The 24025-nt window shown below is 40.6% G+C and overlaps 1 protein-coding gene across 2 annotated transcripts in view; it reads left to right on the top strand.

Moving 5' to 3' along the window:
• The first annotated feature begins 220 nt into the window (after positions 1 to 220).
• LOC112641377 (HLA class II histocompatibility antigen, DQ beta 2 chain-like) overlaps positions 221 to 24025 on the top strand; it is a 63770-nt gene continuing 39965 nt past the window's right edge. The window contains exons 1-4 of one of the 2 annotated variants that reach the window (XR_007401065.1): positions 221 to 674; positions 1175 to 1285; positions 1790 to 1813; positions 2413 to 2494. Coding sequence is in view for 1 of the 2 variants with exons in the window: in XM_025418369.3 (XP_025274154.3) it covers positions 236 to 674; positions 1175 to 1285; positions 1790 to 1813; positions 2413 to 2426 (588 nt within the window). In the remaining variant the exon portion in view is untranslated. Of the gene's footprint in view, positions 675 to 1174; positions 1286 to 1789; positions 1814 to 2412; positions 2736 to 24025 lie in introns of those variants that run through there. The other variant, XM_025418369.3, reaches the window with a different exon arrangement.

Genomic DNA, 24025 nt, shown 5'->3' with positions numbered 1-24025 from the left:
TTTATTTATTCATGAGAGACACACACAGAGAGGCAGAGACACAGGCAGAGAGAGAAGCAGGCTCCATGCAGGGAGCTGTACGTGGGACTCAATCCCGGGTCTCCAGGATCACCCCTGGGCTGAAGGCAGGCACTAAACCGCTGAGCCACCCAGGGATCCCAACAGAATAACTTTCCTAGAATGATTGCTATTATTATTTCTTCAGACTCTGAAAAGTAAACTGACTCACGTGTTCATGCAAACTAATAAGGTGGCCAAGCTGAGATCCAAATCCAAGACTTGGAATCCAGGGATCTTTCCATGCTGGTACCAAGGGAGGACTTTTCTCCATGGGGAGACTTGCTGTGTAGTCTCACATCTCATTGTCTTTTCTTGTCTGTTACTCCCCTCAGTGGAACCGACAGTGACCATCTCCCCATCCAGGACAGAGGTTCTGAACCACCACAATCTGCTGGTCTGCTCAGTGACAGATTTCTATCCAGGCCAGATCAAAGTCTGGTGGTTTCGGAATGACCAGGAGCAGACAGCTGGTGTCGTGTCCACTCCACTTATTAGGAATGGGGACTGGACCTTCCAGATCCTTGTGATGCTGGAGATGACTCCCCAGCGAGGAGATGTCTACACTTGCCATGTGGAGCACGCCAGCCTCCAGAGCCCCATCACAGTGCAGTGGCGTAAGGAGAAGTTTGTTTCCTGTCATGATGAGCCCCACAGACATAGGGCAGAGCTTCCTCTAGCCCATCCCATTCTATTTGTTATCCTTGATGTCACTACTGAGGTGGAAATCACAGGAGATTAGAGTACCTCTTGTCCCACGGCAGGGGCATCAGGAGAATCTTGATCTCGTGGTCTTTCTAGATACTAGAGAGATCATTCTCCATACCTTGGCCCCACAACGCAGCCCTGTAGCTCTGAAGGGTTTACTGCCCTGGCTGGTGACTGGGCCTTGGTGTTTGAGGTTATGGATGTGTCTGGAGGAGCAGGTTTCAGCCTCCCTCCTTCCCCCCACATACCCACTGTGTGCAAGGATCTAATGGTGGGTCCTTCCCTCTCCTAGGGGTGGTCAGGTTCACCCAGTACCTCCACCTTCTGTACCTCAGACTAGACTTCAGGCTTCCCAAAGGGAGCCTGTGGGGTGTGGGGACAACTCTGACTCTCAGGCTCTGCTCCCCAGGGGCACAGTCTGAATCTGCCCAGAGCAAGATGCTGAGTGGCATTGGTGGCTTCGTGCTGGGGCTGATCTTCCTTGGGCTTGGCCTTATCATCCGTCACAGGAGCCAGAAAGGTAAGGCATTCTGGGGAAATGAGGGAGATGGGCTATGCCTGAGACCTTTTGTTCGGGGGGGGGGGGGGGGGGGAGGTTGGCTCTGTCTCTAGATTAGCTCTTTCCTTCTGACTCTGAAAGGAAAGAGGCTGGGCTGGTGGTGGAAAGAGACGGAACCACCTAGGGGGAGACTCTGGAATCTGATTTATTGGTTGAAAAGGAGCCCTACCACAGAGGTAACAGGTGGAGCATATTCTAGGGCTTCCTTATAGTTCATCATTGGCTCCCTGGCTCCTTTCTGAAAGTTTCTTTCTGTAAGAGGGTCAGAGCATCTGCTTCCCTTCCTTCTAGTGACAGTGTCATTGATTTTGGGGGATTTTAGCTTAGGGCAGTTAAGGTCTTGGAGTGGTTGAGTGGGGAGAAAGTAAAATTCAATTAAGTTGCTTATCTCACCTCCATTTGGGGTGAGGGAGAAGGTGGCTATTTATGAGACCTTTTTTTTTTCTGTATCACTTCCTTTTGTAGGATCTCGGGGGTCTCCACCGGCAGGTACTATTTCTGCTCTGATTCAGTGGGGTTGCAGGGACGGGTGAAAGGGGGAAGAGCATGAGGTGAGTGTACCTGGGCACAATGGTCTCAGTTCATGGCCTATTCCCTGCTACAGAGATCAAGAGTTAGGGGGGAAGATTGCCCAGTTTGTGTAGGCAGATCCAGAGTTGTTCCCTGGAATCAAGCCATAACGTTGGTGCTATCTGTCTGTGAAACTCGGAACCAGAGCCACATCTTGGGTGTTAGACGCCAGGATGATGCCCACTTTGTGTTATGTGTTGGTGGCTGCTGCCTGTGTGAATTTACATGTGAAAGGCCACTAGTGGTGCAAAGATGGTGAGTTATTATGTTTACTAAAAAGATTGATACGTTTTTATATCCCCTTAAAGGACAAGAGCTGCTTCACTGCCTCCCACACATCTGTGTGCAGCTGGAGTGCCATGTTCTCTTAAGTTGGTTTCACCTTTACAGAAATATTGGGGGAGGTGATGACTGCCTGCCCTGGCCCTCAGTTTTCTCTGGTGCTGCAGTGGCCCTGAGAGGAGGGGAGAGGGCTCATCTGTCAGAGTCTCCTCTGCTGATCACTCTCTTTTCTACAGGGCTCCTGCACTGATGCCTGAGGATACTGGGGATTCCATCCTTTGTAGTGTCCGTCTGTCCCTGCCCAGAATTCCCAGCTGCCTGACAGACTGTCCCCACATAGATCAGAGTCCTACATGACTCTGAGGACTCTTGAGGATCTGGGTGTGATTCTGCTTCCTGCATTGACCTGTGTGCTCCCTGCTACAGGATCTACTCAGGCCCCAAGGGATTTTCCTGTTTCCATTCTTCCTTCACAGATTGTGCAAGAGAAGCACATTGAAGCCATTTACCTGAAGATAGAGATTTTATCATAATTAAATGTGATTATGAGTTCTCTGTACCCTGAGTCTTCTTAACTGGGTGGAGGCAGGAAACCAGTGCAGAATGAAAGGGTCATATTGCTCCTTGAAGGGAGACCAGAGGCATCTGGGGGTGCCAAATGAAGAGCAGGCGGGGGAGATGGAGATGGAAAATCAATTCAATAGTCACGTCCTTTCTGGATATTGAGTATTGTTCAGTGCAATGGCCTAAGGAGGTGCTGGCCTTTCTTCAGGTTTGCAGAGTATTGTGTATGTAAGCTTACAGTGGAAGTATCCTGGCGTGGGTAATAGTGGCCCGCGGTGTCTCTGAAAACCACAGTGACATTTCAAATAGGTCTTGGCACTGATCAAGGTCCATTTTTATTTTTGAAAAAGTATAACTAGCAATATAAGTACTATTTTTGGTTTCACATGATAGATACCCAAGTCAAGTTTACTCTGTTCATGTTACAAAGAAGTCTGAGGTCAAGTTGATTTCAGATGTTACTAGATCCAGACATTTGATGAGATGTTCATCTCTCTCTTTTTTTCATTATATCTCCATGTGTGCACCTTTCTTTTTATGTGTCTCTCCTTGTCCCTTATATTTCCTTTAGTTTTTTCTCTACATCTTTTATTGTTTTTCTTTATTGTCTCAGATAGTTGACATACAATGCTATGCTAGTATCTGGAGTACAGCACAGTGATTTGACAATTCTGTACGTTACTAAATTTTACCACAATAGGTACAGTCACATCTATCACCTTATTACAATATTATTTACTTTATTATCTTTTTGTCTCCATAACTTATTTGTTTTATAAGTGTAAGTTTGTACCTCTTAATCCTCTTCACCTATTTTGCCTATTTTCCCCATCCATCTCCTGAGGTCCCCTGAGGCAACCACAAGTTTGTTCTCTGTATTTCTGAATCTGTTTCTGTTTTTTTTTTTTTTAATTTTTATTTCTTTATGATAGTCACAGAGAGAGAGAGAGAGAGAGGCAGAGACACAGGCATAGGGAGAAGCAGGCTCCATGCACCGGGAGCCCGATGTGGGATTCGATCCCGGGTCTCCAGGATCGCGCCCTAGGCCAAAGGCAGGCGCCAAACCGCTGCGCCACCCAGGGATCCCAGTTTTGTTTTTTTTTTTGTATATGTTCATGTAAACTTGTTCTTTAGATTCCACATATAAGTGAAATCATATAGTATTTGTCTTTTATTTATGTGACTTATTTCACTTAATGTAATACCCTATAGATCCATCCATGTTGTTGCATATGGTAAGATCTAATACTCTTATTGTAGAGTAATATGTATCTATACGTCATACCTTCTTTATCCATTCATCTACCAATGGACACTTGGGCTGCTTCCATATCTTATTATTGTGAATAACACTGTAATGAACACAGAGGTGTCTCTGCACCTTTCTGTGTCTGTCTCTGCATCTCTGTCTCTGTTATGTCTCTCACTCTTTCATAGCATCTCTGCCTCTGTCTCTTTCTATTTCTATCTGCACCTTTGCCATTATTTATCTAGATCCCTTTATCTCTGTTTCTTTTTGCATCTCTCTCTCTATTGTCTGCATCTCTCTCATTGCCTCTCATCTTACCTTATCTTTGCTTTTCTGTGTGCATGTGTCTCTTTTTTGTTGTGTGTTTCTACAGTATCTACTGAAATTTGAACAATTTTAGGAAAGATTCTGAGTCCCTCTTTGGGTGCCAGCTCACAACAATCCCAGCCCTGTCTCCTGCATATTCTCTTGATGGCCCTGCTGAGCTGGGACTCTCAGGACAGGGTTCCCCTCACCTGTGAACATATTGAACTTACTGATTCCTGATAGCACTATCTTCCTAGGTGGTAAGGAGGTCACTACATTCTGTGGCTCCATTGATGTCACTTTTGCTAACAAAAAGAGTTGAGTCTTATTAGGCTTATATCTTGGAGAAAAATGTATGGATGTCCTAGAATAATCTATTAGTTGTGAGTATTTAGTCTTACTTTCAATTACTTACTTTCAATGGTAATATTCCTTCTTATTCATGGTTGAATTCCATTGTAAATATATATCTTCTTTATCCATTCATCTATTGGAATACTTGGAATATTTTCACGACTTAGCTATTGTGAACAATCTGCAAAAGAAGTGGGAGTGCAGGTATTACTTTGATATGTAGTTTTCATTTTGTTTGAATATACACCCAGAAGTAAGATTGCTGAAGTATATAGTAGTTCAATTTTTAATTTTTCAAGGAACCTCCATACTGCTTTCTGTAGTGCCTATCCCATACCAATTTAAATTCCTTCAAGAATACACAAGGTTCTCTTTTATCCATATCCTCACCAGAACTTATCTCTTGTCTTTCTGATAATCATTCTAATAGGTGTGAGCTGGTATTAAACTGTACTTTTGATTTTCATTTCCCTGATGATTACCTATGATGAATATCTTTTCATGTATTGCTGGCAATTTGTATGTTTTCTTTGGAAAAAGTTCTATTCAGTTTCTCTGCCGATTTTTTTTTATTGTGGTCTTCAAAACTAGATTTTGTGGGGTTTTTTTTGTATATATTTTTATTGGAATTCGATATGCCAACATATAGCATAACACCCAGTGCTCATCCTGTCAAGTGCCCTCCTTAGTGCCCATCACCCAGTCACCCCAACCCCCCGCCCACCTCCCTTTCCACTACCCCTTGTTCGTTTCCCAGAGTTAGGAGTCTCTCATATTCTGTCACCCTCACTGATATTTCCCACTCATTTTCTCTCCTTTCCCCTTTATTTCCTTTTACTATTTTTTATATTCCCCAAATGAAAGAGACCATATAATGTTTGTCTTTCTCCAATTTACTTACCTCACTCAGCATGATACCCTCCAGTTCCATCCAGGTTGAAACAAATGGTGGGTATTTGTCATTTCTAATGGCTGAGTAATATTCCATTGTGTACATAAACCACATCTTCTTTATCCATTCATCTTTCGATGGACACTGAGGCTCCTTCCACAGTTTGGCTATTGTGGAGATTGCTGCTAGAAACATCGGGGTGCAGGTGTCCTGGCGTTTCATTGCATCTGAATCTTTGGGGTAAATCCCCAAGAGTGCAATTGCTGGGTCGTAGGGCAGATCTATTTTTAACTCTTTGAGGAACCTCCACACAGTTTTCCAGAGTGGCCGTACCAGTTCACAATCCCACCAACAGTGTAAGAGGGTTCCCCTTTCTCCACATCCTCTCCAACATTGTTGTTTCCTGTCTTGTGTATTTTCCCCATTTTCACTAGTGTGAGGTGGTATCTCACTGTGGTTTTGATTTGTATTTCCCTGATGGCCAATGATGCAGAGCATTTCCTCATGTGCTTGTTGGCCATGTGTATGTCTTCTTTGGTGAAATTGCTGTTCATGTCTTGTGCCCATTTCATTATTGGATTGTTTGTTTCCTTGCTGTTGAGTTGAATAAGTTCTTTATAGATCTTGGATACTAGTCGTTTATCTGATACGTCATTTGCAAATATCTTCTCCCATTCTGTAGGTTGTCTTTTAGTTTTGTGTCACTGTTTCTTTTGCTGTGAAGAAGCTTTTTATCTTGCTGAAGTCCCAATAGTTCATTTTAGCTTTTGTTTCCCTTGCCTTCATAGATGTATCTTGTAAGAAGTTGCTGTGGCCAAGTTCAAAAAGGGTGTTGCCTGTGTTATCCTCTAGGACTTTGATGGATTCTTATCTCACATTTAGATCTTTTATCCATTTTGAATTTATCTTTGTGTATGGTGTAAGAGAATGATCCAGTTTCATTCTTCTGTACATGGCTGTCCAATTTTCCCAGCACCATGTATTGAAGAGACTGTCCTTTTTCCAGTGGATAGGATAGTCTTTCCTGCTTTGTCGAATATTAGTTGACCATAGAGTTGAGGACCCATTTCTGGGTTCTCTATTTTGTTCCATTGATCTATGTGTCTGTTTTTGTGCCATTACCACGCTGTCTTGATGACCACAGCTTTGTAGTACAACCTGAAATCTGGCATTGTGATGCCCCCAGCTCTGGTTTTCTTTTTCAATATTCCCCTGGCTATTTGGGGTCTTCTCTGATTCCACACAAATCTTAAGATGATTTGTTTCAACTCTCTGAAGAAAGCCCATGGTATTTTGAACATTTTTTTTTTTTTTTTATTTATTTATGATAGGCACACAGTGAGAGAGAGAGAGGCAGAGACACAGGCAGAGGGAGAAGCAGGCTCCATGCATCGGGAGCCCGACGTGGGATTCGATCCCGGGTCTCCAGGATCGCGCCCTGGGCCAAAGGCAGGCGCCAAACCGCTGCGCCACCCAGGGATCCCGCCCATGGTATTTTGATAGGGATTATATTAAATGTGTAAATTTCCCTGGGTAGCATTGACATTTTCACCATATTAATTCTTCCAATCCATGAGCATGGAATGTTTTTCCGTCTCTTTGTGTCTTTCTCAATTTTTCAGAAGTGTTCTATGGTTTTTAGGCTATAGATCCTTTCCCTCTTTGATTAGGTTTATTTCTAGGTATCTTATGCTTTTGGATGCAATTGTAAATGGGATTGACTCCTTAATTTCTTTTTGTTCAGGTTCATTGTTAGTGTATAGAAATGCCACTGATTCTGGGCATTGATTTTGCATCCTGCCACACTGCCGAATTGCTGTATGATTTCTTTTATTTTAAATTTTAACTCAGGTATAGTTAACATATAGTATTATATAGTTTCATGTGGGCAATACAACAATTCTATACATTTTTCAGTACTCATCATGATAAGTGTAGTCTTAATCTCCAACCCCAATTTTTAAAAAAGATTTTATTTATTTATTTATGAGAGAGAGAGAGAGACAGAGACAGAGACAGAGACAGAGAGAGAGAGAGAGAGAGGGAGAGAGGCAGCGACACAGGCAGAGGGAGAAGTAGGCTCCATGCAGGGAGCTAGATGTGGGACTCGATCCTGGGTCTCCAGGATCACACCCTAGGCTGCAGGCGGCGCTAAACTGCTGCACCACCGGGGCTGCCCTCCAACCCCAATTTTGCCCATCTGCCCAGCCACCCCCACACTGGTAATCCTCTGATTGTTCTCTCTGGTTGAATCCATTTTTTTATTTTCCTTTCTTTCCTTTGTTCATTTTGTTTCTTAAGTTCCATATATGAATGCAAACCTATGGTATTTGTCTTTCTCTGACCAACTTGTTTCACTTAGCATAATACTCTCTAGCTCCATCCATGTCTTTGCAAATGGCAAGATTTCATCCTTTTTTATGGCTGCATTATATTCCAATGTGTATATATACCACATCTTCTTTCTCCATTCATCAGTTGATAGACATTTGGGCTCTTTCTATAATTTGGCTATTATTAATAATGCTGCTATGAACATAGGAGTGTGTGTATCCCTTTGAATTAGTAGTTTCGTATTCTTTGGGCAAATACTTAGTAGTAGAATTGCTGGATTATAGGGTTATTCTATTTTTAACGTTTTGAGGAAGCTTCATACTGTTTCCTAGAGTGGCTGTACCGGTACCAGTTTGTATTCCTACTAACTGCATAAGAGGGTTCCTCTTTTTCTGTATCCTCACCAGTACCTGTTGTTTCTTATGTTGTTAGTTTTAGCCATTTTAACTGATGTGTGTGATATTTCATTGTAGCTTTATTTGTATTTCTCTGATGATGAATGATGTTGAGCATCTCTTCATGTCTGTTTGCTTCTTTGGAAGCATGTTTATTCCTGTCTTCTGCCCTTTTTAAAATTGGATTATTTATATTTTAATTGTTAAGTCTGATAAATTCTTTATACATTTTGAATACTAACAATTTATCAGATATGTCATTTGCAATATCTCCTTCCATTCCATAGGTTGCCTTTTAGTTTTGTAGACTGTTTCCTTCACTGTGCAGAAGATTTTATTTTGATGAAATCCCAATAGTTTATTTTTACTTTTGTTTCTGTTGCTTCAGGAGACATATCTAGTTGGAAATTGTTATGACCAATATCAAAGAGAGTCCGCCCCTATTTCCTCTAGGATTTTAGTGGTTTCCTATCTCACATTTAGGTCTTTAATCCATTCTGATTTTGCTTTTGTGTACAGTGTAAGAAAGCGGTCCAGTTTCTTTTTTTTTTTTAAGATTTATTTATTTACTTATTTATGATAGAGAGAGAGAGAGAGAGGCAGAGAGACAGGAGGAGGGAGAAGCAGGCTCCCTGCAGGGAGCCCAAATCGGGACTCGATCCCAGGACCCCAGGATCGCGCCCTGGTCCAGTTTCATTCTTTCGCATGTTGCTGTCCAGTTTTCCTAACATTTGTTAGGACTGTCTTTTTCCCGTTGCTTATTCTTTCCTGCTTTGTCCAATATTAATTGACCATACAATTGTGGGTTCATTTCTGGATTTTCTATTCTGTTTCATTTATCTATATCTGTTTTTATAGCAGCATCATACTGTCTTGATTACTACAGCTTTGTAATATACCTTGAATTCCCTAATTGTGATACTTCCAGTTTTGTTTTGTATTTAAAGGTTGTTTTAGCCATTTGGGATCTTTTGTGGTTCCACACAAATTATAGAATTGTTTGGTTCAGCTCTGTGAAAAATGCTGTTGGCATTTTGATAGGGACTGCAATAGTGTCAATTGCTTTGGGTAGTACAGACATTTTAACAGTATTTGGTTTTCTAATCCATGAGCATGGAATGTCTTTCAATTTATATCATCTTCAACTTCTTTCATCAGTGTTTTATAGTTTTCAGAATAAAGTTCCTTCAACTCTTTAGTTAGGTTTATTCCTAGGCACCTTATTATTTTGGTTGCAATTATAAATGGGATTGATTTCTTGGTTTCTCTTTCTGCTGCTTTATTACTGATGTAAGGAAATGCAATAGATTTCTGTACATTGATTTAGTATCCTGGGCCTTTACTGAATTTGCGTATCAATTCTAGCAATTTTTTGGTGGAGTCCTTTGGGTTTTCTATATAGAGTATCATGTCATCTGCAAATAGTGAGAACTGGACTTCTTCCTAGCTGATTTGGATGCCTTTATATGTCTTATTGTTGTGGCTAAGACTTCCAGTACTGTTAAATAACAGTTCTGAAAGTAGATATCCGTTTTCTTCCTGACCATAAAGGGAAAGCTTTCAATTTTTCTCCACTGAGTATGATATTAGGAGTGTTTTTTTCATACATGGCCTTTACGATGATGAGGTATATTCTCGTTGACTCTACTTTGTTGATTTTTTTAAATGAATGGATGCCGTATTTTGTCAAATACTTTCTCAGCATCTATTGAGAGGATCATGTGGTTCTTATCCTTTCTTTCATTAATGTGGTGTATCACATTGTTTGAATTGTGAATAGTGAGCTGCCCTTGCAGTCCAGGAATAAATCTCACTGATCATTTTACAATGATCCTTTTAATGTACTTTTGGATTTGGTTTCTTAGTATTTTATGGGAAATTTTTGTATCCATGTACATTAAGGACTTTGCCCTATATGTCTCTTTTTTAGTGGAATATTTCTCTTGTTTTGGTATCAGAGTTATGCCGACTTCATAAAATGAATTTGGAAGTGTTCCTTCCATTTGTATTTTTTTTTTTGAAAAGTTTGAGAAGAATAGGTTTAACTCTCCTTAAATGTCTTGTAGAATTCTCCTGGAAAGCCATCTGGCTCTGTACTTCTTTTGTTGGGAGGTTTTTGATTGCTGATTCGATTCTTTGCTGGTAATGGGTCTGTTCTCAAGGTTTCTATTTATTCCTTTTTCAGTTTTGGTAGTTTATGTTTCTAGGAAGTTGTTTCTTCCAGGTTGTTCAATTTGTTGGCATATAGTGTTTCATAATGCTGTCCTATAATTGTTTATATTTCTGTGGCGTTGGTTATTTCTCCTCTCTCATTTGTGACTGTATTTAATTGGGTCCCTTCTTTTCCTTTTCGATAAGTCTGGCTAGGAGTTTATCAATTTTACAATTTTTTCCCAAAGAACCAGCTCCTGGTTTCATTGATCTGTTCTACTGTTTTTTGTTTGGTTTGGTTTGTTTTTTTTTTTTTTTTTCATTTCTATATCACTTATTTCTGCTCTAATCTTTATTAATTCCTTTCTTCTGCTTTAGGCTTTAGGCTTCGTGTGTTGTTCTTTTTCCTTTAGGTATAAAATCCTGTACGTGTAAGGTGAGGTTGTTTATTCGAGCTTTCTCTTGCTTCTTAAGATAGGACATTGTATTGTTATATATATTGCTGCACCCCAAAGGTTTTGGATGATTGTGTTCTCATTTTCATTTGTTTCTATGTATTTTTAATGTCTTCTTTGATTTCCTGGTTGATCCATTCATTATTTAATAGCATGTTGTTTAACCTCTGTGAATATTTGGTCTTTCCAAATTTTCTCTTATGGTTGACTTCAAGTTTCATAGCATTGTGCAGAAAATATGCATGGTATGATCTCAATCTTTTTGTACTTGTTGAGGGCTGAGTTGTGACCTAGGATGTGTTCTGTTCAGAAGAATGTCCCACATGCCTTTGAAAAGAATGTGTATTCTGCTGTTTTAGGATGGAGAGTACTGAACATATCTGTTAAGTCTCTCTGGTCTAATGTGTCACTCAAAGCTATTGTTTCTTGTTGATTTTCTACTTAAGATAATCTGTACATTGCTGTAAGTGGGTGTTAAAGTCCTCCCAGGTTGGGGCATTAATATTTACAATTGTTAGGTCTTCTTGTTGGATTGTTCTCTTTAATATTATACAGTGTACTTCCTCATTCCTTGCTATAGTCTTTGGATTAAAGTCTAGTTTGTCCGATATAAGTATCACTACTCTGGCTTTCTTTCATTTTTTATTATTTAAATATATAAAAATTTATTTTTTATTGGTGTTTAATTTGCCAACATATAGAATAACACCCAGTGCTCATACCGTCAAGTGCCCACCTCAGTGCCCGTCACCCAGTCACCCCTCACCCCCCGTCGCTTCCACCACCCCTAGTTCGTTTCCCAGAGTTAGGAGTCTTTCATGTTCTGTCTCCCTTTCTGATATTTCCCACTTATTTTTCTCCTTTCCCCTTTATTCCCTTTCACTACTTTTTATATTCCCCAAATGAATGAGACCATATAATGTTTGTCCGTCTATGATTGACTTATTTCACTCAGCATAATACCCTCCAGTTCCATCCACTTCAAAGAAAATGGTGGCTTTTGTCATTTCTAATGGCTGAGTAATATTCCATTGTATACATAAACCACATCTTTATCCACTCATCTTTCGATGGACACCGAGGCTCCTTCCACAGTTTGGCTATTGTGCACATTGCTGCTATAAACATCGGGGTGCAGGTGTCCCGGCGTTTCACTGCATCTGTATCTTTAGGGTAAATCCCCAGCAGTGCAATTGCTGGGTCGTAGGGGAGGTCTATTTTTAACTCTTTGAGGAACCTCCACACAGTTTTCCAGAGTGGCCGTACCAGTTCACAATCCCACCAACAGTGTAAGAGGGTTCCCCTTTCTCCACATCCTCTCCAATATTTGTGGTTTCCTGCCTTATTAATTTCCCCCCATTCTCACTGGTGTGAGGTGGTATCTCATTGTGGTTTTTATTTGTATTTCCCTGATGGACAGTGATGCAGAGCATTTCCTCATGTGTTTGTTGGCCATGTGTATGTCTTCTTTGGTGAAATTGCTGTTCATGTCTTTTGCCCATTTCATGATTGGATTGTTTGTTTCTTTGCTGTTGAGTTTAATAAGTTCTTTATAGATCTTGGAAACTAGACCTTTATCTGATACGTCATTTGCAAATATCTTCCCAATTCTGTGGGTTGTCTTTTAGTTTTGTTGACTGTATCCTTTGCTGTGCAAAAGCTTCTTATCTTGATGAAGTCCCAATAGTTCATTTTTGCTTTTGTTTCTTTTGCCTTCATGGATGTATCTTGCAAGAAGTTACTGTGGCTGTTCAAAAAGGGTGTTGCCTGGGTTCTCCACTAGGATGTGGATGGAATCCTGTCTCACATTTAGATCTTTCATCCATTTTGAGTTTATCTTTGTGTATGGTGCAAGAGAGTGGTCTAGTTTCATTCTTCTGCATGTGGATGTCCAATTTTCCCAGCACCATTTATTGAAGAGACTGTCTTTTATCCAGTGGATAGTCTTTCCTCCTTTGTCGAATATTAGTTCACCATAAAGTTGAGGGTCCACTTCTGGATACTCTATTCTGTTCCATTGATCTATGTGTCTGTTGTGCCAGTACCACACTGTCTTCATAACCACAGCTTTGTAGTATTAACCTGAAATCTGGCATTGTAATGCCCCCAGCTATGGTTTTCTTTTTAAAATTCCCCTAGCTATTCCGGGTCTTTTCTGATTCCACATAAATCTTAAGATGATTTGTTTCAACTCTCTGAAGAAAGTCCATGGTATTTTAATAAGGATTGCATTAAACGTGTAAATTGCCCTGGGTAACATTGACATTTTCACAATATTAATTCTGCCAATCCATGAGCATGGAATATTTTTCCATCTCTTTGTGTCTTCCTCAATTTCTTTCAGAAGTGTTCTGTAGTTTTTAAGGTATAGATCCTTTCTCTCTTTGGTTAGGTTTATTCCTAGGTATCTTACGCTTTTGGGTGCAATTGTAAATGGGACTGACTCCTTAATTTCTCTTTCTTCAGTCTCATTGTTAATGTATAGAAATGCCACTGACTTCTGGGCATTGATTTTGTATCCTGACACACTGACAAATTGCTGTATGAGTTCTAGCAATCGTGGGGTGGAGTCTTTTGGGTTTTCTATGTAGAGTATCATGTCATCGGTGAAGAGGGAGAGTTTGACTTCTTTGCCAATTTGAATGCCTTTAATGTCTTTTTGTTGTCTGATTGCTGAGGCTAGGACTTCCAGTACTATGTGGAATAGCAGTGGTGAGAGTGGACATCCCTGTCTTGTTCCTGATCTTAGGGGAAAGGCTCCCAGTGCTTCCCCATTGAGAATGATATTTGCTGTGGGCTTTTCGTAGATGGCTTTTAAGATGTTGAGGAATGTTCCGTCTATCCCTACACTCTGAAGAGTTTTGATCAGGAATGGATGCTGTATTTTGTCAAATGCTTTCTCTGTATCTATTGAGAGGATCATATGGTTCTTGTTTTTTCTCTTGCTGATATGATGAATCACATTGATTGTTTTACGAGTGTTGAACCAGCCTTGCATCCTGGGGATAAATCTTACTTGGTCATGGTGAATAATCTTCTTAATGTAGTGCTGTATCCTATTGGCTAGTATCTTGTTGAGAATTTTTGCATCCATGTTCATCAGGAATATTGGTCTATAATTCTCCTTTTTGGTGGGGTCTTTGTCTGGTTTTGGAATTAAGGTGATGCTGGCCTCATAGAACAAGTTTGGAAGTACTCCATCTCTTTCTATCTTTCCAAACAGTTTTAGTAGAATAGGTATGGTTTCTTCTTTAAACGTTTGATAGATTTCCCCTGGGAAGCCATCTGGCCCTGGACTCTTATGTCTTGGGAGGTTTTTGATGACTGCTTCAATTTCCTCCCTGGTTCTTGGCCTGTTTGGGTTTTCTATTTCTTCCTGTTTACAGTTTTGGTAGTTTGTGGTTTTCTAGAAATGCATCCATTTCTTCTAGATTGCCTAATTTATTGGCGTATAGGTGTTCATAATATGTTTTTGTAAAAAATAAAAAATAAAATAAAATCGTTTGTATTTCCTTGGTGTTGGTAGTGATCTCTCCTTTCTCATTCATGATTTTATTAATTTGAGTCTTCTCTCTCTTTTTTTAATAAGGCTGGCTAATGGTTTATCTATCTTATTAGTTCTTTCAAAGAACCAACTCCTGGTTTTGTTGATCTGTTCCACAGTTCTTCTGGTATTGATTTCGTTGAGTTCTGCTCGAATTTTTAATAACTCTCCTCTTCTTCTGGGTGTAGGATCTATTTGCTGTTTTTTCTCTAGCTCCTTTAGGTGCAAGGTTAGCTTTTTTATTTGAGTTCTTTCCAGTTTTTGGATGGATGCTTGTATTGCGATGTATTTCCCCCTCAGGACTGCTTTTGCTGTATCCCAAAGATTTTGAATGGTTGTATCTTCATTCTCATTAGTTTCCATGAATCTTTTTAATTCTTCCTTAATTTCCTGGTTGACCCTTTCATCTTTTAGCAGGATGGTCCTTCACCTCCACGTGTTTGAGGTCCTTCCAAACTTCTTGTTGTGATTTAGTTCTAATTTCAAGGCATTATGGTCTGAGAATATGCAGGGGACGATCCCAATCTTTTGGTATCAGTTAAGACCTGATTTGTGACCCAGTATGTGGTCTACTCTGGAGAAAGTTCCATGTGCACTTGAGAAGAATGTATATTCAGTTGAGTTTGGATGTAAAGTTCTGTAGATATCTGTGAAATCCATCTGGTCCAGTGTATCATTTAAAGCTCTTGTTTCTTTGAAGATGTTGTGTTTAGAATACCTATTGAGTGTAGAAAGCGCTAGATTGAAGTCACCAAGTATAAGTGTATTATTATCGAAGTATGTCTTAACTTTGGTTATTAATTGATTGATATATTTGGCAACTCCCACATTCGGGGCATTTATATTGAGGATTGTTAAGTCCTCTTGTTGGATAGATTCTTTAAGTATGATATAGTGTCCCTCTTCATCTCTCACTACAGTCTTCGGGATAAACTTTAGTTTATCTGATATAAGGATGGCTACCCCTGCTTTCTTTTGAGGACCATTTGAATGGTAAATGGTTCTCCAACCTTTTATTTTCAGGCTGTAGGTGTCCTTCTGTCTAAAATGAGTCTCTTGTAGACAGCAAATAGATGGGTCCTGCTTTTTTATCCAGTCTGAAACCCTGCGCCTTTTGATGGGGTCATTAAGCCCGTTCACGTTCAGAGTTACTATTGAAAGATATGAGTTTAGTGTCATCATGATACCTATTCAGTCCCTGTTTCTGGGGATTGTTCCATTGGACTTCTTCTTAAAGAGGAATTTTAAGAGTCCCCCTTCAAATTTCTTGCAGAGCTGGTTTGGTGGTCACATATTCTTTCAGTTCCTGCCTGTCTTGGAAGCTCTTTATCTCTTCTTCTATTCTGAATGAAAGCCTTGCTGGATAAAGTATTCTTGGCTGCATGTTCTTCTCATTTAGGACCCTGAATATATCCTGCCAGCCCTTTCTGGCCTGCCAGGTCTCTGTGGAGAGGTCTGCTGTTAATTGATATTTCTCCCCATATAAGTTAGGGATCTCTTGTCTCTTGCTGCTTTAAGGATCTTCTCTTTATCTTTGGAAGTTGCAAGCTTCACTATTAAATGTTGACCTGTTGAACGGTTTTTATTGATTTTAGGGGGGGATCTCTCTATTTCCTGGATCTGAATGCCTGTTTCCCTTCCCAGAATAGGAAAGTTCTCAGCTAGGATTTGTTCAAATACGTATTCTGGCCCTCTGTCCCTTTCGGTGCCCTCAGGAACCCCAATTAAACATAGATTTTTCTTCCTCAGGCTGTCACTTATTTCCCTTAATCTATCCTCATGATATTTTAATTGTTTGTCTCTTTTTTCCCTCAGTTTCCCTCTTTGCCATCAACTTGTCTTCTATGTCACTCACTTGTTCTTGTATCTCGTTAACCCTCATCGTTAAGACCTCTAGTTTGGATTGCACCTCATTCAATTGATTTTTAATTTCTGCCTGATTGGATCTAAATTCTGCAGTCATGAAGTCTCTTGAGTCCTTTATGCTTTTTTCTAGAGCCATCAGTAGCTTTATAATAGTTCTTCTGACTTGGCTTTCTGACATTGAATTGTAATCCAAATTTTGTAACTCTGTGGTTCTGATTCTTTCTTTTGATGTGAGGTTTTCCTTCTAGTCATTTTGCTCAGTGCAGAGTGGCCTAAAACAAGTTGTATTGGGAAAAGGAGATAAAGAGAGAAGAGAAAGGAGAAAAGAAAAAGAAAAAAAGAAAGAAGGAAAGAAAGATAAATAAAAAAGAAGAAAAGAAAAAAGAAAAAAGGGGGGGAGCAAACAGAAATCAAAAAACAAAGAAAGAAGGGGGAGTATCCTCTGAGTCTGTATACTGTAAATCCCTCGACTTTCTCTGGAACTTTCTAGTGCTGCTTGGTCAATAATTTGTTTTTCCCCTGTCGGTCTAGCGGGTCTTCTGGGGGAGGGGCCAACTATGCCGATTTTCAGGTGTTAGCACTTGGGGAGCTGCTCAGCCCCCTGCCTGGTGCTGGGCTCGGTGAAAGATGTTTAAGCTGTTTATCCATTGAGGCCACTGTGAGGCTCAGTGGGGGATTTTTACCCTGTGAGGCCCCAGGAGGAACAACCGCAGTCGCGGGGCCAGCTCTGGAGCCCTGGAGTCAGCTCCCGCAGTAACTACAGAGCTCCCCGTCTGCAGGGCCTGGAGGCTCCGGGCGGGGCCGCTGATCTGCATAGTTCAGGCCGCCTGGCGGCAGGAGTGTCCTTGCTGTCCTGGGCCCTCCTGGCTTCTGCCTGTCCTGGGGGAGCGTCGGATCTTGGGCTGTGTCCCTCACGCCCTGGGCTCCCGGACCTGCACTGCTGGAATCCCGCTCTCGGTAGCGCAGCTCCGTCTGCCAGGAGCTTCTGCCCGAGCCGCCCCGGAGCTGCTCCCGGGTCCAGGCGGGCGTGCACTGCAGCCCTTTAGGGAGCTCGGCCGTGGGGTGTGGCACCCTCTTCCCGGAGCGCAGGTGCCTGTTAGTGTCCCAGGGGCCTGAGGGCATCCCGCCCTCCTGGGGTCCTGCTCCAACTCCCTGCGAGCCCCTTTCCACCCGGGAAGATTGGTGCAGCTCCTGCCTCTCCGGGAGGGGGCTTTCCTGTCTTGGGGACACTCGCTGTGGCCTTCGCCCGGCCCCTCGTGGGGTCCCTCCCCCTTGGATGCCTTTTGTTTCTTTATTACCACCCCCACCCCCCCACCCCCAACCCCAGTCTTCCTACCTTGATGGAAGCGTGAACTCTTCTCACTATAGCGTTCCAGCTGCTCTCTCTTTAAATCTCAAGCTGAATTCGTAGGTTTTCAGGATGATTTGAAAGTTATCTAGGTAATTTGGTGGGGACAGGTGACTTAGAAAACCTGACTTTAAATATGCGCTTCATTCTTGGCACAGTCTTTAGGCACGTTTCCCAGCACCTGCCCCCTCTCTCTCCGTGTTGGTAGTTGTCCAGTCAGAATACGCTCTGCTTTTCCACTATCGTGTATGCTCCGTGAGAGCACAATTACAACAGTCTTGCTGCTGCTCTTCCCGTGTGTGTAGCTCAGCACCTGGTATGCGCAGTAGACTTATGATAAATATTACAATGAAATGAAAGAAGGAATGAATAAATTATCATGGCTATAGCTTCCTTTATCAGAAATTCACTTAACTTCTCTCTGCTTCATCAGTTTTATCTCTTAATTCTTTCATCAGTTAATAACACATACACTTTGATTGCTCTCCCCCCAGGACTGGTTCAGAGCAGAATATTTTCTGCAGAGGTAACGCTTCCTTCCTTCCTTCTTCCTCCTCCTCTCTCCTGTGCCCTCTTCTATTTCTTATTTTGTCAAAGAAAAGCACAAAGGATTGTATTGTTTTAAAATAATTTTTAACTATTTTAGGGTATAAGAAAGAGTATGACAAGGACAGCAACAGCATTACAAAGTATATAATAAATAAATAAATAATATTCCTTGGTCTCTGTTTTGTTAACAATAGTAATCCTCAGAGGAGAGCACTTGATTTCCTCAGAAGTACAAAATGGAAGATTCATTAGATTTTAGATTTCTGTCACTCCTCATCCCTCTTTTTTTTTTTTTTTCCTTGTAAACTTCTCTCCTTATTCTGCATTGCATTTCTATCTGTTTAGAACTCCTGGTAAAGAATGGCCCTTCTCTTCAAATGGACAGTGCATTTTGCAAGGATGCCAAAGTAGAATGGCAGCAGTATGACTCCACCCGGTGAGCCTAACTAGAAAATTTTGTAAAGAGATATGTGAGGTTTTTATCATTTCCTCCTTATGCTCTTCCTCATTTACTGAACATCAGCAAGATGTCAGACATCATGAGGAGCAGGGAGTCAAACACCCATCAGCATGGTTTCTGTCTTCAAGGAGTTTATTGCGTGGTGGGAGAGTCAAGTGAGTACAGGAACAAATACAGTACGCTGTGGTGAGTCCTGCAGGGAACAGCAGCAGTCTTATGCTCCCACTTCCTCTGCAAATATCTCATCTGCCAGTCAAACCAAAACACATTCTTCTTGTATGTTCCTTGGTCTTTTTAGAGGTTGTCTCCTTAAAACAAAGTTATCTTTCAGATTTCCTGGGTACCTCCAATTCCTTTCCGAAGTTTGTTTGGTTAGCAACATTTTAGTTAATTTGTCTCATCGAACATGTTTTGACCACATTATAGTCTCCATCCCAATGTCTTGCTTTCCAGATTTATCTATGCCTCATCCAACTCACTCTCTTCCTTTCCCAGCACGACCCCCTCTTGGTTGATTACTTAAAGGGCCCTCCATCAAACCCTCTTAATCCTCTAGCCTTTATCCTTGGTCATAAGACAGCCTTGATCACTGTTGATTCACTTCCATATGGTTTGGCTATCACTGTGTCTATCAACTTCCACTAACCCAAATATCTGTGATCCTGGAGAATAGCAATTGACATTCATTACACACTTTTGAGCAAACAGTGAGATAAATTTTGGGGATTCAAAGATGAAGGAAAGTAGAAGGAACCTCACTAAGCAGGACTGTGGGCCCAGCTGATGCTGAAAATACAGAAGTGAATCGGTTTCAGTCAGCCCTGTTCATCAACAAATGGCAGCCTTGGACAAGTACCAGATGGAAAGAATAATTGCATATACTCATGTTTGAAAAAAGGAACCAAGACACTGAAGAAAGGAAAATGGAAATTCTCTGGAGAAGCAAGAGAAACCACCAAGTGAAATTAGAATAGGAGAAGTCATGGTTAACAAAGTTGGTGAGTATTAGAGTATGCTCCATTTTACCTCCCCTCTTAACTCTTGACTTTTTTCTACTTTGATTTTTAGAAACCCACTCTTCATGTCAATAAAACAACAATAAAAAAGACCAGAGATAGATCCTGGAAGGAAAGGATGATAAAAGAATACCTGAAAAGAAAGTGGGAAGAGGTGGGCAATGAAGAGAGATGGGCCTTAGGGATTAAGTAATTAGTGTATGCTTCCCCAGTTTTTCTTTTAAGGGTCTCGATTTTATAGATGAGAGGTCATATAATTTGAATACAATATAACTTAATTAAGCAAGTCTTCCATCATAAAATTCTCAATTGTAAAATAAAAATAAAGATATTCTCTACTTTGTTAAAGAAAAAAAATTATGAAAGCAGCCCAACTCTCCATGGATAGATGAATGGATAAAGAAGACATGGTGTGTATATGAATGTACAATGGAATATTATTCAGCCATAAAAAGAATGAAATCTTGCCTTTTGTAAAACATGGATGAAGCTAGAGAGTATAATGCAAAGTGAAATAATCAGAGAAAGACAGCTACCATATGATTTCACTCATTCGTGAAATTTAAGAAACAAAACTAACAAATGCATTAAAAAAGAGACAAATCAAAAAACAGACTTGTAACAGAACAAACTGATGTTTACCAGAAGGCAGGTGGGTGGAGGATGAGTGAAATAGGTGAAGGGATTAAGAGTATACATATGTCATGATGAGCACTGAGTAATGTATAGAGTTGTTGAAACATAATATTGTACACTTGAAACTAATATAATACTCTATTATATGGAATTAAAATAATAAAAATTAAGCTGCACTTGTAATAGTAACAATTAAGAAACAAAAATAATCATTGGCATTTACACGTCATCACAATTGGAAACATTTCTTTTTTTTTTTTTGGAAACATATTTCTAAATGAATATTTGATTTGATTATTTCTGATGTGACATATATGACATCTTGTGGTAGAATGACTTGTCTAAAGGTATTCAACTGGACTTGTATACCCACTATCCTCATGCCAGTTCCCAGCATAAAAATGGATATAAATATAAGACAAAGAGGATACTCTTCTTTATGTCTACATAACATACATAATTCATGGGATTCTTTATACCAAGTGAGACTACAGAAAAACTTATAAAGAGCTTCAAAATGTTGTTCAGAGATATTTGGGAACAAAAGTTCATGAAATTTAGTAACAAAACATCCACTGTGGAAACATCCCTAACCTTAGAGATAATCATGAATGAATGCCATTGTGCCCTCCAGGCTATATTTACTGGATCTGATATTCCAAATGGAATAATATTTTTGATGAACTCTGCAACTGCATGGGCAGTAGTTTTGTGAAAGAAGAATGACCATAATTTTTAGATCTGCTTAGTATTGAGAACACCTTTGAGGAGTCTCCACTATATTATACCATTCTCTCATTTCCCCTTTAATTTCTTTTCCCTAGACTAGTCCCCACATCCCTCGGGTGTGCACTCACCCACAATATCTTCACCACCAGAGAGGCTCATCATGATGAGGGTCCCCAAAATCAGAACTCTGTTTAGGGTCATCTTTTTCTCGGTGTGGTCTCCGCAGTTGCTGTTCTGAGTTGCAGAGCGATGGTGAGGACCCAACTGAGAAAGGAATCTAAAGACATCTAAACCAAACCCTGCCAGGTCAGGTTCCCTCCAATCAGACACAATCCCTATGATGACACTTCAGTAGCCACTTTTAGAGGATGTACTAGGAAGCAGGAAGGTGATTGGGAAATCCCCTTGTTTCTCAGGTAGCCTCCATTCTGAGTGACTTGGGGGAATTATCTAGGAAAGGAGGAAGGGTATTAAAACACATTCCTATGGGTATGATAGCTTGCTGGTGGTAAGGGGGTGGGAATTACTGAGTAGCCTCATGTATAGATAACATTATCACTTACATGGTTTTCTTCAGGCTTTTCTGGGTTACAGCCTCCAAAAATTCTCCCATAAAAGGATTCCTCTCCCTAAAAATCCCTAACTCCCTCTCTTTTCCTGGCGTCCACATGTGGGTTAATTATCTTTCTTTTTTGATTCCATACTGTATATAAAATTGTCCAAATTTTGATTTATCACCTAGAGTATTTCTTGTGACGATAGCCAAGGAACACCTTTGCCTTTCTACTTACGTAAATCCAGTTGAATTAAGCTCTTCTCATGTTCTCAAAAGCTCCAGTATTTGCACTGGGACAATAAAAGAAGTGATAATGTTATTAATGGTGCCTACAGTAATTGCATCATCTGTCAACTTCATGTTTTCCCTACCCTGAGTATTCTTCACGCTCTGTTTCAGTGCTGCCTGCCTACATTTAAAGGCAATTTGGGACATTGATTACATTAAAGACCACTTGGGCTGCCTCATTCTATTATTTTTAGTTTTCTTTTTTTTTAAAAAAATATTTTTTTATTGAAGTTCAATTTGCCAATATATAGTATAACACCCAGTGCTCATCCCATCAAGTGCCCCCCTCAGTGCCCATCACCCAGTCACCGCATCCCCCCCTCACCTCCCCCCCTCACCTCCCCCTCCACCACCCTTTGTTCATTTCTCAGAGTTAGGAGTCTCTCATGTTTTGTCACTCTTTCCAATTTTTCCCACTCATTTTTAGTTTTGAAAAATTTTTTTTACATTTAAGAATGTAAATCAAATGTTGAAGGTAGAATGAGGGGGAATTTATGTGACTTAGAAAATGTTCTCAGAACATTCTGGAACTTTTCATATTCTTTAACCTGCTACATACTCCAGATATTTGTGAGGGACTAGGAATTGAGCTGAAGATGAAGGCAGTGCTTAGAGGGAAATCTTTTTTTTTTTTTTTCCAGAAGAATCGATTTTCTGTGTTATGGAAGCTATAAGTTACTAGGGGTTTCCACTTAGAATCAATCACTCTGTGCCTGTTAGATGACCTTCTATTGCTCAACATTCTATCATACCCTATACTGACAGAGATGGTAGGAAATCTGAGACAGGAAAAGCTCTGGCATCTGGGAGCCACCTGGTACTAGTAACCAGGTGTACTACGCACAGCCAGGTTCTGGTGTTTTCCAGGTGAACATAAAAATGTCATAGAACAGCAGTATCAAGCAGTTTAGCGCCTGCCTTTGGCTCAGGGCATGATCCTGGAGACCCGGGATCTAGTCCCACATCGGGCTCCCTGCATGGAGCCTGCTTCTCCCTCTGCCTGTGTCTCTGCCTCTCTCTCTCTCTCTCTCTCTGTCTCTCATGAATAAATAAAGTAAAATCTTTAAAAAGAGAGAGAGAGAGAGAGAGAGAGAGAGAACAGCAGTATCAGCCACTCTGTGATGACCATAATGGATCAAGAGGAAAAAGAGAGAGAGAGAGAGAGAGAGAAAACAAGGCCACTTAGTAACCACGTCTGAACACAGACAAAACACAAACATTGTGTGTGTGACCAAGCAATCCTCTTCCCTAGATGACATGACTGGCTGCCGCTTCCTTACAAGTTAGAGCTTTAGCCTCAATCTAGTCTTCCTTCCTTCCTTCCATCCCACCACTACTTTCTGACAAAGCAACTAAGAGAGAGTCTCTCTTTCTTAAATCCTCCTCAAAATCACCAAAACCAACCCAAACCTTATGGTAGTTAAATTGTCACTTTTATGTGGTGGCTAGGTTATAGTCCTCAGTTATTCAATCAATGTTAATGTGGGTATTGCTCTGAAAAATATTTTGTAGATGTGATTAAAATACATAAAGAGTTGACGTTAAGTAAGAGAGATCTTCCTAGGTAATCTGGATGACTGAACGAACTAGTTGTAAAGTCTTAAGAGCAGAGATGTGGGCACCCAGATGGCTCAGTGGATTAAACGTCTGGCTCTTGATCTCAGCTCAGGTCTTGATCTCAGGGTTGTGAAATCAAGCCCCGTTTTGGACTCCATGCTGGGCATGAAACAGACTTTAATTAAGATAAAAAAGAGCAGAGATGAAGCTGAGAGCCCCATTTTTCTCCATGGTGAATTTTCTCCCTCATGACAATGAACAGTTAAACCAACTTGTTCATTCACAGGTGTGCTCCTGATGGTCGTTGGCTGGAGGCATTGACAGCATCTCATCTGAACGTTGTGAGGAATATATATATATATATATACTGTACTTGGAATGAAAAATTCCTGGGGCTCCCACTATACCTGCAGTATGTGAAGATCACCCCCACGTTACAAGGAAGATATTGAGTTTCAGAAAGGTGAAGGACTTTGCTCAGGGTCCCACAGCTGGTGAGTGCAGAGCTGCAGAATGACAAGGGTCACTCATGAGTCTTTGTAGGGGAGGGAGTTTCCTGTGTGGATTCAGAATACAGGTCCTAACATAATTAGGATAGAT

This window comes from Canis lupus, chromosome 12 (assembly GCF_003254725.2).
Source record: "Canis lupus dingo isolate Sandy chromosome 12, ASM325472v2, whole genome shotgun sequence".
NCBI classification, from domain to species: domain Eukaryota; kingdom Metazoa; phylum Chordata; class Mammalia; order Carnivora; family Canidae; genus Canis; species Canis lupus.
This window is presented reverse-complemented; position numbering and strand designations above follow the sequence as displayed.